Source organism: Stegodyphus dumicola, chromosome 10, assembly GCF_044657685.1.
Source record: "Stegodyphus dumicola isolate Sdum_Otavi_A_Nest chromosome 10, ASM4465768v1".
Lineage (NCBI taxonomy): Eukaryota > Metazoa > Arthropoda > Arachnida > Araneae > Eresidae > Stegodyphus > Stegodyphus dumicola.
This window is the reverse complement of record NC_140777.1, coordinates 173,916,597-173,933,088: the sequence shown is the minus strand read 5'-3', so window position 1 is coordinate 173,933,088 and position 16,492 is coordinate 173,916,597. Positions and strand designations below refer to the sequence as shown.

Genomic DNA, 16,492 nt, shown 5'->3' with positions numbered 1-16,492 from the left:
TATTATAAAATGTTAAAAATGTATAAAAAATAATTTCAAAAATTTGAAATCATAATTTTTTATTTATGTATTTTAAATTTAAAAAACTGCAAAGTAACCCTCATATTTGAATTCTAGTTTAGCATCTGAAACAATTTTAACCTGAACAGTTATTATACAGTTACAAATTATAGGTTTAGAAACTAAGCCCTAGAAATTTAAGGATATAAAATAATATATTTAAAATGAGTTGTTCAAAATAGCAGTACCAAACAGTAAAAAAAGAGAAAATTGCTATGATATTATATCATTGTAATTTAACATAATGTGGAGACATTTATTTAGTAAAGAAATTAATTATTTTAATTATGCAGTTTTTTCACTGGATCGTTTGTGCATGACTTGAAACAAATATTTCTCACAAGCAAGTGATAACCATTTTTAGATTGTCAGACCAGGGAATTTGTTTAGCGAATACAGTCATACCTCTCTTCAAAGTATTAAAAAAATGCTTTCATGGAAAAGTGGAGTCTCAGGTTTTTAATTTACCCTTTAATTTTTAGTACAGAACCTCGCTGTAATCTGTGCTAGCTATAAAAATACCTTTCTTCTCAAAATATGATTCATAAATTTTAATCTGATTTTGACTTGTCTAATTTCTTTTTAAAACCTCTTTTTCACTCATAATTTTAATATTTAAAGACACATTTAGTATATAAATTTCATATATATTCATAATTAATTTCTGTAGATGAAATTATATGTTGAAGAATTAATTACCATTTAACAAAATTTTACTGAATACTTCCGGAGAAGAACGAGATAATTTTGGACAGCAATATGTATGATGCCCATAACTGTATGCTAAGGATGATCAGAAGTAAATGAAATCTGTACAGTAAACAGAATTTTTTTTTAAAGTCGACAGGACTATGTACTTGCTGACTTCTGAATATGTACCTATTTTCACAATAGGGCATCATGAAATAAACTAGTGCTAATATCAATAAAAAACTAATATGAGTATTGTTAATATCTACTGAAATCTATTGGAAAAGAAGTTTGGTGTAAACTAGTAATGTCATTCTGTTACTAGAAGTAGGATTCAGATTTTCCGCAGTAAACTATAATTCATGTATTCAAGTAGACTATATAACATTTAACTCTGCTGAATGCGTTTTTTTTTTTTTTTTTTTTTTTTTTTTTTAACTTTTAGCTTTATCAAGCAAATTTTTTTTTTTTTTTCCATTCTGCAGTTCCTTATAAATACCTGGGACATTATGCTGCAAACTTACCCTAATGTAAGTGTCTTTTTAAACGTGAAGTTAATCTTGTGGTTGTACATTTTTCAACCTTTTTCCATTCTGCAGTACCTGGGACATTATGCTGCAAACTTACCATAATGTAAGTGTCTTTTTAAAAGTGAAGTTAATCTTGTGGTTGTACATTACTAAATGCTGAAATCTATGTTTGTCACCTCAATGTATTAAAGCAAATTTCTCTTTAGATTTCTTTCAGTTTACTGAAATAGGTGCTACTGTAGATCTCACCAAAGAAAAATCACGTAAAGAGACTTACCACAAGTATTTTTCAAGATTTTTTTGGCAAGTATTAAATAAACAGTTTTATTAAAATGCGTAATATATATATGTCAGTATGACTCAGAAAATGACTTGAGTAAAGCATGGGTCATTATGTTATGGGATACTACTAGGAAAAGAATAATTTGTACAGGTCTTACAAATTCTTAATATGCTTACCTGTCCTACATCCTGTAATTCAACTTGACTGAATCATACACTGACGAGTTCATAAATATGTGGCTCTACTCTAAATGAACTCTCAAATATGTGGGTGCTTTACAGACTTTATTTACATTATTACAGTCTGAAATACAATGATACTTCCGAGAAGATAGCACTTAGCAACACTAAGAATCTTCATGCATTTTCATAAGATATAAAATTAGTGATAAATTAATTATCTTTAATTTCCTAGTTTAAATGAATAACTTAGGCCAAGTTAATAACTAGCATGGTAAAATAAGACTATATTTGCAATATTAAAATCAGCAACAGAAGTTTAAAGTTTATTATTTAAAACATCACTGTGAATAGTATCAGTTAGAGGCTTCGAATTCAGATGTATTTCATGAACATTGGTCTCAAATGCATCAAAACAATATTACGAAAATACACAGGGTAAGTTAGAATGTTATCCATAATCTTACTGTTATCACTACATCAGGAAAAAATAACATGTTTACTTAATATGCTCAGTATGAAAGAGCAATAATATCAGTATAAAAGAGTGTCTAAGAAACCTTACAAATACAGGATGTGTCTATTCTTTGCTACATAGCAAATGTTAGTCTTGTAATCAAGTTGTCTGCACTTGCTCCATCGTTGTGTAGTTCTCGGAATGGATTGCCATGATGATATATCATTTCAATTAAATTATATCAATATTTCCTAAGTAATGTTCAGTAAAAATTTTACTTTAAATATTTATTTTAAGCCATTCAGAAAGGCTCTACATAATGTATATTCATAATTAAATTTCAGCTGCATACTTATAATCAAGTCATCAGTTCATGTTATTTTGAGACAGGCTGTACCAAATTGTTCGACAAATGGGAAAATTATTGGAGAAGTCAAATAACAACAGTCAGCATTATATTTGTAAATTTTGCAAGACTAGTTTCGATGGTTTAACTACAGAAGTAGCTGAGGAAGATGGTTCTGTATTTAAACCATCGAAACTAGTTCTTCAAAATTTACAAATATAACGCCGATTTTTGTTGCTTGACTTCTCCAATAATTATTATTTGACGTGTTATTTTAACTTAAATGGGAAAATATTTGTTTACACTTTCATAAACCTATTTATATATTTACCCCAGAGCCATTAATGTATTTTATTTTGAGACAAGCAGTATTATATTCTCTGTTGTTTTACCATTGTGAGAACAGCTAGTATCATTGCATATAAACCAATACTGTGCTTTACTGATGAAAAAAATTAATGAAATGAGCAGGCAACTTACCTCATAGGATTTCACTGTCAGTGTAGATTACATAGTGTAAAGTTGGTTTTTCACATCTCTCATTAGTATTAGTTTAGATTTGGCATACTAAAAGCTACATTACTCAAATAAGGGTTAAGATATGTGTCATTGAACAAAAGATATCAGAAATCACTATATTAAATATTGCATCTGGGTCTGAATGTGGCTGACAGGAAGAATTTGTACATTAACTCCGATTGAAGTAATCACACAGAACACAGTCAGTCATAAGTAACAGTATAGATAATCAATTCCTCACTGAGATAAATACAGACTGTTTTTTGTAAATAAGACAGAATGTTGTAGTTGTCTCAAGATTTACTGTAAGTGAAACATCACATTACCTTAGTTACTACTTAGGGGAACAAGTCAGTGTCTGATTGAGCCAAGTTGGATTATAGGATGTAGGACAGGTATGCATATTAAGAATTTGGAAGACCCATAAAAATTATTCTTTTCCTACTATGATGTTACCCTGTCATTTTTTGTTATGATATAGTTATGTACTAAAATCCCAGAACCCCATGCTTTACTCAAGTCATTTCATGAGACATACTAATATATGTATTGAAACATTTTAATCTATAAAATTGCTTATTTCATTTTATAAGGATTACAAATTTTCATTTAAAGTTTATTTGCATGCTCTTTGTTTTGAACTCTTTTTTAACTCAAACAATATATTTCCCTTTTTTTTGGTTGTTTTGTCAGCCTAAAGGGGCATTAGCCCAGAAGGGCTATTAGTCTCAATACGTAATTTTGCGTCGAATCGTTTTTCAAACTGTTGCCACTAAATATTATTGCTCTGTATTATGTTTAAAGAAATTAAATAATAATTGGCTTGAATGTATGTATATTTCTTGCATTGTAAAAAAAATAACGGTGCTTAGAACCATCAAATTTTGAATAATAGTCCTCCACTCAAATATGGGCACCTGGAATTTGTTTTATTTTATTTGCCCAATGTTTGTTGAATTTAGGATTTATTTCATGTTTTGTAAAACTTTCGCGAATTTTTGATTAAAAAACTCAACAATTTCAAAGCGAATTATGGCATTGTTATATGGAATAAAACGTTTTTATCTCCTTCATGCAAGACTATCGGAAATTCTAAAAATATCCTGTTTTTAAATATTTTTAGCCCAAATGGTCTGAAAACATAAAAAAAAGCCCCCTTTGGGTGTAATATAAAGTCTGAAAACTTTCAGATTTTTTTAAATGTTTATTTTGAGAATATACCCAGTAGATATTTTTCTGTATCTAATCTTAAAATGAATTCTTACCTTTTTTCATACTAAAGTTAATCAGCATAGTTATGCTGAAAATGCAAACATTTTCATAAATTGAACCAAGAATGTAAAAATCATGGTTAATTTATGCACAGGAAATACTTATGTGGATGTTGAAAATTTAATAATTAATCTTCTTGAAAAAACTTCTATGTATTAACTAAAATTTAGCATACTTAAATTAGTAACTTTATGCTTTACAAACTGACATGAACTACACATTATGTCAAACATGTAGACAATATTTTGGTAGACACAATTGTACCACCAACAAATAATGTTGCATTAAATCTTTTTAGATTTCAAAATAACTGATATTTTTTAATGTAGAAAAAAAAAGGTGGTAAGCTGAGGCATGTTTTTTGGGGGGAGGGGGGGGAGTTATCACTGATGTAATGGACAGATACAAGGGTGAATCAAACATAAACGAGCCCTTTGGTTAAACAAAATTTATTTCTGAAAATTATTTTTCTAAATAATCTCTTCCTTTTATGATACATTTTACCCAATGCTTTGGTAATTTTTTCATTCCATTCTCGTAGAATCAAGCTGGATGGGTATCTAAGCAGTTGTTCACGAATGTTTCTACTTGATCGTTGATCTCAAATTGCTTGCCTCCAAGTGCTTCTTTGAGGGTTCCAAACATGTGAAAATCACATGGTGATATAAGTCTGCACTGTAAGGTGGATGATAAAGCATTTTCCAGTGCATATCCACCAGTTTCGGCTATGTTACACTTGCTGTGTGGCGTTTAGCATTGTCATGGAGGATCATCACCTCGTGGACAGGACAATCTCATCTTTTGCTTCAATGTTGAAGCATAATTTGACCCAAGAGATAGCAGTATTATGCTGCATTGATGTTCTGATGTCCGTATAAGAAATCCACGAGTAGGATCCTCCTCCAGTCCCAAAACACCATGGCTAACACTTTCCCTCTTCTGAAGCCCAACTGCTTTCTGATATTGGACACTTCCATAGCTGACACCAAGTTCTTCCAAAATTTGAAGCATTGTGTAGCACCGACCTCATTCAATAAGTTCACGAACACTTGCAATCTTTTCATTAGTTGCATTGGTGCAAAGATGACCTGGATTCACAATGCATTCACGGTCTTGCCTAAATTCATTGCGCCAAACCTTCACTCTTGACCATGAAAGGGTAACTTTTCTGAACTAGCATGCAGTAAATTTTGCCTGGTTTCACATTTGCAATTCATAGATGAGGAACTTAACAATTATACTCTTCTCAATAGAGACAGGCACAGTCCTGTCATTCATTCCAAGGGCTGCTAAAAAAGCATGGGAGAAGCTGCGTGCTGTTTTCCCTAACTCTAAGCAGCCCCACCTAACGACTTCAACGTATACAAATACCTATCCTAACGCTCAGCCAACAAAGGCTTGTTCATATATGAGCACCTATGTAAACTGGCCCATCTATATATAAACTCTGTAAAGAAACTGATATACATAAACATCCAAACTATATGCACTAATTTGCTTCTAACACTAATTCATGAAGTGTTAGTTTGTAAAGTATAATTATCAATTTGAATTTTAGATTGAGTTTTTATGATAGTGGAATTTACTGGCCAACTGTTTTACATCAAGCAGAAAAATTTATGAAATTCAACTTTATGCAATCCAAGCTACCATGTTACTGAAGAAAGAAAAAAGTAAACTTAGAACTTATCCTAGAGATCTTGCAACTTCCACTGAATGTTAAGCAAGAATCAAGTTAGTTTAAAATATTTGAAAATAAGTTTTTGTACATCCAAGGGAAATAAAACTCAAGATTGAAGACAATATCAGAAATTGGATTATCAGTATTTCATTATTCAACAACTATTAGTTTATCTAAAAATTAAATATTACATTTTTTATTCTGAAGCTGCTGAGGAATTCCCTGAAAGTGTACAGAATCAAACCAAAGTACCGATAGGAAACTAGCTTTGACATGCCATATTAATATCAAGACTATTCTAACAACTCATTGTTTTTAGATAAATATTTTATTATTACTTATGAATAAGATAGTATGGAACTTTGTAAAATACTTAAAAGATTTATAAAAATTGAACAAATAAATACTTTTACATTGCATTCTTAGTGGAGACCAAGTGGATCATGAAGAAGAAGTTCTAATTTAGAACTCTATTAAATTTACAAACAACCTGATATTGTAAAATTCGTCAAATTACAGAGACCTAATGGGCTGTCCATCTGGTTAGAATGAATGAAGATTGTTGCTGCAATAAAATCTTTTTGGCAAAACCCATGAGAAATAGACCTCTGGGCAGATCCCTGCTAAGATGGATTGATTGTGTCGAAAAAGATCTTGATATTTTAAAGGTTAAAAACTGGAAAACAATTGCCAAAAGCAGAGATGCCTGGAGAAGGCCAGGGTCCACCCAGAGCTGTCGAGTCATTGAAGAAGAAGAACAAATGAATATAACAAGCAAATGAATATAACAAAGGGCAGAATGATTGGGAAAAGAGCGCCAGGGGTAAATGTTTAAGTTTTGGCTCATAGATGGCACTCCACCATATAGACTATAACTCATTGTCAGAATGGTACTAAAAAGAATTTATTCATATACAAAAAAACTATTTCACATCAAAATGATATTATTTAAGGTCTTTGTCAACAGAAAGTTATTTAATAACATATTTATTTTATTATGGTTATTAGTATGGTAGAGAGTCATCTAGCAATAGTTTGAAATAAGCATTGATCCTCTACCAAAAGAACATACAGTTTTCATTGGGAAATATTTTTGTGCAAATGGCTGTCTGTTGTAATAATTTCTTTTGGTTATTTATAAATTTCTAGAATCATTATCATAGCTACAGATCTTCTACACAACACCATGTCAAAAGAACTCCAAATTGACTTTCTAATGCATTTGGGTAGTTTTCTTGCATTTTTATAATAAAATTCAGGGTAGAAAAGAACTTTTAGTTATGAAAGTGCTTTTAAATGCAATGAAAATAAAATTAATAAAAACATGGATAAATTTAGATATGTATTATTTATTGATCTAAAATAAAATTAAATACAAATATTAAGATTAAATAGTGATTGAATCTTCATAAAAAGTTCTACAAAGATTATACTAAGTTAAGACAGTTCAGATCAAATAAAAAGAAAAATAATGCCAAAAATCATTAGATGTTGAGGAGTAGAATTTGTACAATTTAATTTTTTGCTAGGAAACATTTTCCTTAGTAATGGCTAAAAATTAAAAACTGGGAGATGCAATGAAAAACTGGAAGGGTTGGTAACTATGCATTATGGATTTTTAAACAATTCTATAGATGGAAGATAGTTGATCAGACAATTATTTAAACAGCTAAACTGTACTATTTTTATTTGGTATTCTTTCAGTGTTGGAGTATTATGAAATTATGTTTTATTCAGATAATTATATATGTAACTTGTTAAAGTTAAATTTTATCAGGAGTATTAAAAAGAAAAGATTTAAAAAAATTCTTATATTGCTTTTTATTGAAATCAGATAATTATTATTTTTTTAAAAATTTTTATTTAACCTTTCTATTTCAGCACTTTTGTTTATAATTAGGCCTTTTTATGATGTGAATTTTTTTTTGAGATATTATGTATTAAAATAGATGATTCTGTTTAAAAACTAATATTTTAAATAAAATTATGGAGAAAATATTCATTACCCATAAAAGAATTTTTAAAAATACACAAAATATTCAGCCCCCCCCCGAAAAAGAATACAACTACAAACACAAATTAGAAATTTATGAAAACTTATTTTTTAAGCCTTTAAAATTGCATCAGTAATTTGGTGAAAAAACACCTTAGCCAATGACCATGCTTAGTAAATTGGGGGGATTAAGTGTTTTTTCTAAATGGTTATAAATTAAAAACTGTTTTTATCAGTCTTTATGTATTGTAGGCACACACAAATGAAAAAACAGATATTTTAAAATATCAGGGTTGTACAATTTATTAAAAAACTTTCATACTTGATATTTTCAAGACAAACTTCAACAAATTAGTATATAAAAAATATTTCACATAAATTTTATGTATTGTAGGCAAACATAAATGAAAAAAGATATTTCAAAATATCAGGGTTGTACAATTTATTAAAAAAACTTGATTTCATACTTGATATTTTCAAGACAAACTTCAAATGAACTAGTATACAAAAAATATTTCACATAAAACTTACTTTGTCAACATCTATAAACTTTTACATATTTCATCACAACAGCATAAACTTTACATAACATAATAATTTTCCTAAATACAATCAGTATTTATCAAATTGGTATTTCAAAATTCCATTTGAAGATGATAGACTTTACAAATTCCCCAGAACCAACATAAACAGTAGCATGTTTAGAAGTTAATATGAAGCTTCCATTTTTAAGATTCATTAACAATAAATTACATCTATTGATGCATTAAATTAGGTGTAGAAATATGTTTCCTTTTCTTGCACTACTCATAAGAACAATAGTCACTTATGTCAATGAAACTTTTTCCACCTGAAATTTTCAGTTAGTGTTTTTGTTAACTTGGCTTATTTACAAGTAATACAATAACATTAAAGAAATACATAATTGTTACATATTACAGTTAGAAATATAAATTTAAACAGAATAAGTAATTTAGCAGACAGGATAACTTTCTAGAACCAGATATGGAATTTTATGCACTGGAATCTAGATGCTTTACAAAAGAACATTTATCCAGTATTAGATGCTTCGGGCTTTCAAATCTAGCATTCAAATTTTAGTGCAGTTTTAGTCATCCGAAGGCATAAAAATTTATACTAATTCATATAATATTCCTGAACACTAATTATGGATTTATTCAAACTTCTTTTTGTCTTTATAATTTATGTAAAAGCTCAATCTAGATTAATAAGAAAAAGTCATATTTTTGGGCTTGAACATAATTTCAAACATACTTCTTTTCTCTTATTACTTAATAGGCAGTCGCTAAACTTTCTTATTGAGTACTTAATGTATGCATACCTGCCAACCTCTAAAGATAAAAATTCAGAAGATTTCTCCAAAATTCAGAAGAACATGAAGAATTAATTATTTGATTATTAAAAAAATAACAATTTATACAAATAGAAAATTGTACTTACATTAGTAAATCTCAATTAAGTAGTAACTAAAATATTTATTAGGAAACATAAAACAAAAACTTAATGTTACACAAAAAAAATTATTGCAATGAATTTAGAGTGCATTTTTTGGCTTTATCCAAACATTCTTTGGAAAATTTACTGTCATAACAATTAGTTTCCTCATAACATTTAGCAATTAAAATGTTTTCTAGAATTTTGGTGAAATTGAGGAACAAAACATAATTTTGTTTTTCTTCACCACACTGAAGACTCTCTCTCGCACTCAGCATTACTGCGTGGAATTACGAGAACAGCACATAAAACTCTTGCTAGTCTATCATATTTTGGTGTTCCATCAGCTCTGTTTATTCTTTTTAAGGTACCAACGAGGACATCAAGTCTATCTTCTCCAGAACTGGCAAAGTCTTCAAACTGTGCAGCAGAAAATTAGTTCTGTAGTTCATCTAAAGCATCATTATGGCATTTATTTTCTTTAATTGTTAACAAAAATGGAAATTTATTAATAAAAAAACGAATCTTTTCAAAAGATGAATTTTCAATTTGTTTCAAATTTGCCACTTCAGCATTTAAAAGAACTTCATTTTGCAAAGGAAACTTCCTTACACACTGCTATCTCTTGGGTATTTTGCAAAGTACTTTCTAACACATTGAAAAAATTCTTTTTTCTCATGATCTTTCAAAGAATTTACAAGTTCCCTGGTTCGATTTCCAATTATAAGATCATTGTCATCCTTTTGATTTGCCAAACTATTATAGGCAACACGAATCAACACACTGTTTTTCACAACGGACGATTTTACAAACTTACTACAGTCAAAAGTCGTTAATCCGGACTCGTCGGGACTTCGGCGATTCCGGATTATAGATCATCAGTTTAAATTTCGTAAGATGGCATGCAGAAATTCTAAAATTAAAAATATGAAACCGTAATTTATGAAATAAAGAACAATTATGATTTAAAGGGTATCAAAATTTACAAAAAAAAAAAAAAAAAAGCTTCATATTTATTTGTTTACTTTATTAAACATTTCTTTCAATGTAAGTTGTTTCGTTTTATGTGATAATACCTTCTCTTTAATTCTATAAACAGACATAATTTCTTGTTCAGTTACAAAGTTCCGCTGTTCAAGTCCCGTTAATTGCTGTGCCGAGAATACCGACTAACTTGTCAATCGAAATTTTTTCGTTTTCACTAACCTCTCTGTCACATTCTTCGTGTCTTTATCCAATTTTTGCAGCAATTCCACTTTTTGTTTGTTGGACATCGAAACATACTTTCGTTTTGTAGATCCTTTGGAAGTTCCAGCATCGGAAATTCTATTTGACATAATCGAAAGTTCAAGTTTACTTTTATAAAATTGCTCTTACAGTCTGCAAAAAATAATAAGCGCGATCCAATTCGAAGATTAAGGAACAACGCAATCATTAACATTAACTGAAATAGATAATTAGATAATTTTAGCTTACACCGTCCGTTATACATTAAACGCGCAGGCAAAAACGTATTCTGAACTTGCGCACACGCATATGCGCAGTAGTCAAGGTCTTACGCGCACGTGTAAAACGCCTGTGCGCATGTGCCAATGCGACGCATGCGCAGAAAGTTTTTAGCTTTGAGGTCCGGATTATGGGTGTCCGAATTAACGACTTTTGACTATAGTTTTTTTTTTTAGTTTTTGATATAGTTTTTTCAAAAGATCATTAAGAATTTGGATATGCAGGGGAGATTTTGGCGAAGCTGATTGTAGAAAGGTATTTACACTTTCAAAAATCTTAATGGTACTTAACACAAAACTACAATATGCTTTGTTTAAATCCGAAGAAAGAAGATAGAAAATCCTTTCCTCCTGGCTAATAGAAGACTGTTACTTCTTCCCTTCAACTTCTTTTAACAAAGTTGACCTTTGAGGAGTCTTCTAAGCATTTTCTTTTTAAAGGGTTTGATTCTGTGTGTTGGCTTTTCCCTTTTAAAGCATTTTGATTAGAAGCAAAGTTGGTTTTCGGAATCTTATATGCCGACAAATTTGATGGGATCTGTGGTTTCGTTTTGGTCTCTTCGTGGAAATATTTTAGCAATGCATCCCACTGTTCAATAAACCTTCTTAGCGCTCTGCCTAAGAATAACCATCTCATGCATAATGTTTCAGAATTTTTCTCGTTTCACCAGAGCACAGTTCTTGGAAATTCTTTAGGCTTTCTTTCCTTTTTACACTTTTTTCCAGATAGAAAAACACATCAATCAGAAGCTGGTCAATATTTAATGGTAAAGCAGCTGCAGCTTTTTCTGCTGCCAAATTAATTAAATGGCATGGGCATCCAATAACAATTAATTCATTTTGTTCTTTTTTGAGGAAAGAGGCTACACTTTTTTTGTCACCCACCATGACATGAGCATTATCTGCAACAAATGAAATGCAGTTTGATATTGGGATGTTAAGTTGTTTCAACCCATTAATTACCAAGGAGGCAATATTTCCCCCCGTAGCGTCTCCATTTGACAATGGAAGACGCAAAAGATGAGTTTTCATTTCATTAGAAACATCGCAGAAATATGTGACAACGATGGGGTAAAGCTTCCAATCGCTGTCGTTGCTGCCATCGATTGACACCGAAAATGCTGAATTCTGGAGTGCAGCTATCGTTTTACTTTGTGCATCGCAAGCAATTTCGTTCACAATAGATGTTTTCATGCGTGTACAAGCATATTTCTGAGCAATCTTGGTGTCGGGGAAACATCCGTCTGAAAAGTTGACCGGCGTGATCGGCACGTTGTGTTCGATGAGGAATGCAGTAAACAAACACTCTGCCAAAATGACATCGGCATCCGAATTCGTAGCCGAATTTGAAAAAATCATCCACTTTCTTTGACGTTGTCGAAGCCGAAGCATTAACTTCACGCTTTTTAGACTTAACATGCTTCACAATGTCACTTCTTCCACCGTGACTTATTATGAAGTCACACACGCACACGTTGCAAAATGCATAGTTATTTTCTTTGAAGGATTCTTTAATTGTTGGAAATTCGGGTTTGTAGGCAGGCCGAAAATATTGAAAATACGGTTTTTTTGAACTCATTTCGTAACAATGAGTAATTCCTTTGCTGCTGAAGCGAACGCAAAAAAAAAAAAAAAAAAAAAAAAAAATCTGGCGCCCACAAAGAAAAGAGTGGGAGAAACAAGTTCAGCGCATTGGATATGCTGGTTAAGCGGCGAGTTGGGAGAAACCGCAGGTTACTGGATTCGAAGTAGTCGGTAGTCGGCGGTAAAACACGATGCAATTGGCGAAAAATTCTAAAATTTCGACAAAAATCACCAAAAACACTTGAAAAAGGAAAAAAATCGTAAAATTGTAACGACAAACACATTTTCATAAAAATTACGAAAAATTCGTAAAAGTTGGCAGGTATGTGTATGTAATGCGTAATGCTTATTTCTTATACATAAACCATTAAATTTTTTTATATAAAGTCTGTAAAAAGCACATAAAAAATGGAAAATCTTTTACACTGAAGTATGATTTGCACTGGAAGTAGTATTATGACAGAGAAATTTAAGTGAAAGTAGTTTTGAAAATTTATGATAGATAGTGATATGCAATGGAGATTAACATAGAAGGGCTGACTGGTTAGAGATTCTTTTCTTTTGATTAGAAAATCAAATGTGTTTGTAACAATGTTAGCTTTCCTAGAGAGTTAATGAAACTTTTTTTGTGTGGATGGATATAGAATTCTGATCTTAGAAAAGTACTACCATATGTGCTGGGATATACTGGACCTTGCCAGATGATTTACAGAAACTATTTAGAGGAGCATCTGCAATCTAGATGATCAAAATTAAACACTTGTGAAGCAATAAGTTGACTGCTTTTGTGATTTCCTACATCCTGTATAAAGCATTCCCTTCATGATGCTTTGAATTTTATCCCTACAAATTATAATCATTTACTTCATTGAATTTTAGTGCTAGAAACCACAAAGGAAAACACTGGTTAGTTTGTCAAAATGCATAGCCATAATAGCTGCATTATATGCCTCATATAGACGAGTCCTACTTTTCGTTACATAAAGATGTCCACACATTTATTTGAACCCAGATTATAGATGGGGAATAATAATAATAGGCAGAAATCAAACCTGCATACTAACCATCCAGAAAAGGCAACACCCAGTAGGATCCCAAAAGGTTATTTCAAGCAACATGAGTAGCTTTCCAACATTTGCATGCCTAAACTGCAACAAGTATACGTAGTACAGCTTGTGAATCAGCCGAAACACTCTACAAATCTATTTCATTTTAATCATGTATTGCAATATTTTAAACATAACATTCCTGTAAAATATAAAACTGTTGTATATGAGCAACTACTCATTCATAAGCCTATATAGTGCAGTTACTTCACTCACTACAAGGAACACTGTTGTGGTTTCACTGCTTTCTACTTTTCAGGGCCTTTTTTCTGTAAGCAATATGGAATACCATTTGTACTGCAGCTCGAATATGACACGTTTGTAAGTTTACTAGACAGAATGAGATGTTTAGAATCACATTTATGAAATATTCAGTGACAATGGAGTTACCATAAAGCACTTGAGATCCATGGCCTGTTTGGTTTCTAGATTTGATACTAACATATTTCTAGATGTGGGGATAACTGAAGTTTAGAAGAAACTAGTTAGAATTTTGTAAACTGTCAACAGCAAGATTTCATTAGCAATAAAGTGAGTTTCAGCCATTCAGAAATGCAATTATAGGTGTTTTCACATGTCTTGCAGAAATCAAGTTTTTATTTCAGTAGCTAAACTAAATGTATAGTTTTCGTTCCCTTTCCAATATCTTAATGTACATTTTCAAACTATAAGGTCTTCCTATATATTATACATGTATATAAAAAATCCTCCATCCTGATAATACAGTACAAACCACATTTTAGTGTAATACTAAGATTATTAATTTAAACTATTAATACAAAACAAGCGACCAAAGCGTAATAATATTACCTCATTGCCATTTCCAGTGTCTGCATTAATCAAGCATCATCAAACTTCATGTTAACCTACAAAACAGCATATTTGTAGATTTGAATTCAAAGGACAAAATATGGAAAGATCAGATATTTGATTTATATAAATTTATCCAATATCTAGACAGACAGAACACTAAGTTTGTAAATTTATCTGTATAAATCTGAATGTGAATGCTTTCAATCCAATTTTAGTGAAAAAAAATAAGTACGTTTATAACCATTTTAGCATTTTTGATATTTATTTTTTAAAAAAAAATTATTTTCTCTATGAGTAGATTTATAACATTTAATGAAAAATACCTTTATTTAATTTATCAACAAACTTGCATCTACTTTGTCCTCTAATAACAAAAGTTACATACTTAATAGCAATTGAATGTAAAATAATGTAATTGCAAGTAATGAAATATCGATGATGGTCTTTGTACTATTTTCAGACTGATTAAATTGATTTACTGCCTCATATTATAAGCACAGTTCTTTATGAAAAATTGAAAGAAAAATAAGTAGCTATTAATGTTGATTGTGAAATATTTTTGAATTATATATATATATATGTTTCAAAATAAAGTAATTAAAAGTGAATTAAAAAGCCTATGACTCGCACTAAAGCTGCACACACACACACACACACACATATATATATTATACACACACAAATACACTAGTGTGCGAAACTTAAGCAGCTTTTCTGATTGGCCATAATATCCTTAAAAATGAAATGAGAGGCATGAAACTCATACTACAGAGGCACAATGTAGTATTTAAAGATTGAGGGAAGTATAGTAGCAAAAAAATGAAGATGATGCCTATAGTAAGAAACAAAGAGAAAAAAAGCTTTATTGACAGAATGGCATTGGTACAAAAAAAAAAAAAAAAACTGTTTTGCCAAGAGGGAGAATAATAAACCAAAGAGCCTTAACAAGGATATGGAACATCCTAACTGCACCAGTTCTTGGGCTAAGAGGTCACATTCTTCAAGGAGCATCTCTGTCAGTTGTCTGGTATTCTCTGGAGGGTAAGATCATGTTGCCAAGTATTTTTCTAAAGTATCCCACACATATTCAGATGAATTTAAATAAAAAAGCAAGCTGGCTAATCTATTCTGTGGATATCTTCACTTTCTAGGAGCTCCTCAATAGCATGAGTCCTGTATGGCAGTGCATTGTCATCCATAAAAACAAAGATACAAACAAGATAAATAGCATCTCAGAAAAGTCGCACATGGGGAAGGATGACTTCACCACTGTAACGATCTCTGTTGAAAATGTGGTGCTTTTCTCCATCTCTTCATCATAATGCCTCCCCAATACAAACATGCCAGTATCACTCCAATGGTCTCTTTTCCTGAAGTCAGCTGGATGAAGACATGCTCTTATCTCTTTCCATATCAACTGGTGCCGAAAATCGTTTGTCAGACTGAAAAAAACTCTCATCGGTAAAGAGGATGTAACTCCATTGATGAGGTATGTCATCTTTGTGTTCTCTCCACCACTGTAAATGGTGCTGTGAATGATATGCGGCATTTAGAATAGTGGGTGAATAGGTCATTTTTATGAAGTCATCTGGCCACAATAAACTGAGATGCCTATTGTCCAGTTGCCATGTACAACTGCTGAACAATGTTGCCTAAGTCTGGTTTCACTCTCATTTGGCCAGTAGGTCAGTGGTATTGACCTGTAGTGACTGTCAGTAGTACTGACCTGTAGGTCAGTAGGTTTCACTCTCACTTCCTAGGTCACTACTGTTTCCTTTGGCTGACCACCATCAATCTTTCTTACAGCTGTATGGGTCGTTTGGAAGGCTTTTCAAGCTCGTGAAACAACACTTTTATCAATTTCAAACGCTTGAGTGATAGACATGAAATTATGCCCTCCTGAAGCTTACCGATCATTCTACCACATATAAAGACATCCTGATGTTTTCTTGTAGTCATAATACATGTATTGTTGTGTATTGAGATAACAGCACTTAAATCTAATCTAACAGAGAAATG

At 31.1% G+C, this 16,492-nt stretch overlaps 1 protein-coding gene across 2 annotated transcripts in view; it reads right to left on the bottom strand.

Annotated features, from left to right (window-relative positions):
* Positions 1–7,346: 7,346 nt before the first annotated feature.
* LOC118185745 (poly [ADP-ribose] polymerase 1-like) overlaps positions 7,347–16,492 on the bottom strand; it is an 84,298-nt gene continuing 75,152 nt past the window's right edge. For both annotated transcript variants that reach the window (XM_035355647.2, XM_035355646.2), the window contains exons 15-16: positions 14,471–14,526; positions 7,347–8,860 (exon numbers count right to left, since the gene is read on the bottom strand). In XM_035355647.2, the coding sequence (XP_035211538.2) occupies positions 14,522–14,526 (5 nt within the window). In that variant the 3' untranslated portion in view covers positions 7,347–8,860; positions 14,471–14,521. The remainder of the gene's footprint in view (positions 8,861–14,470; positions 14,527–16,492) is intronic.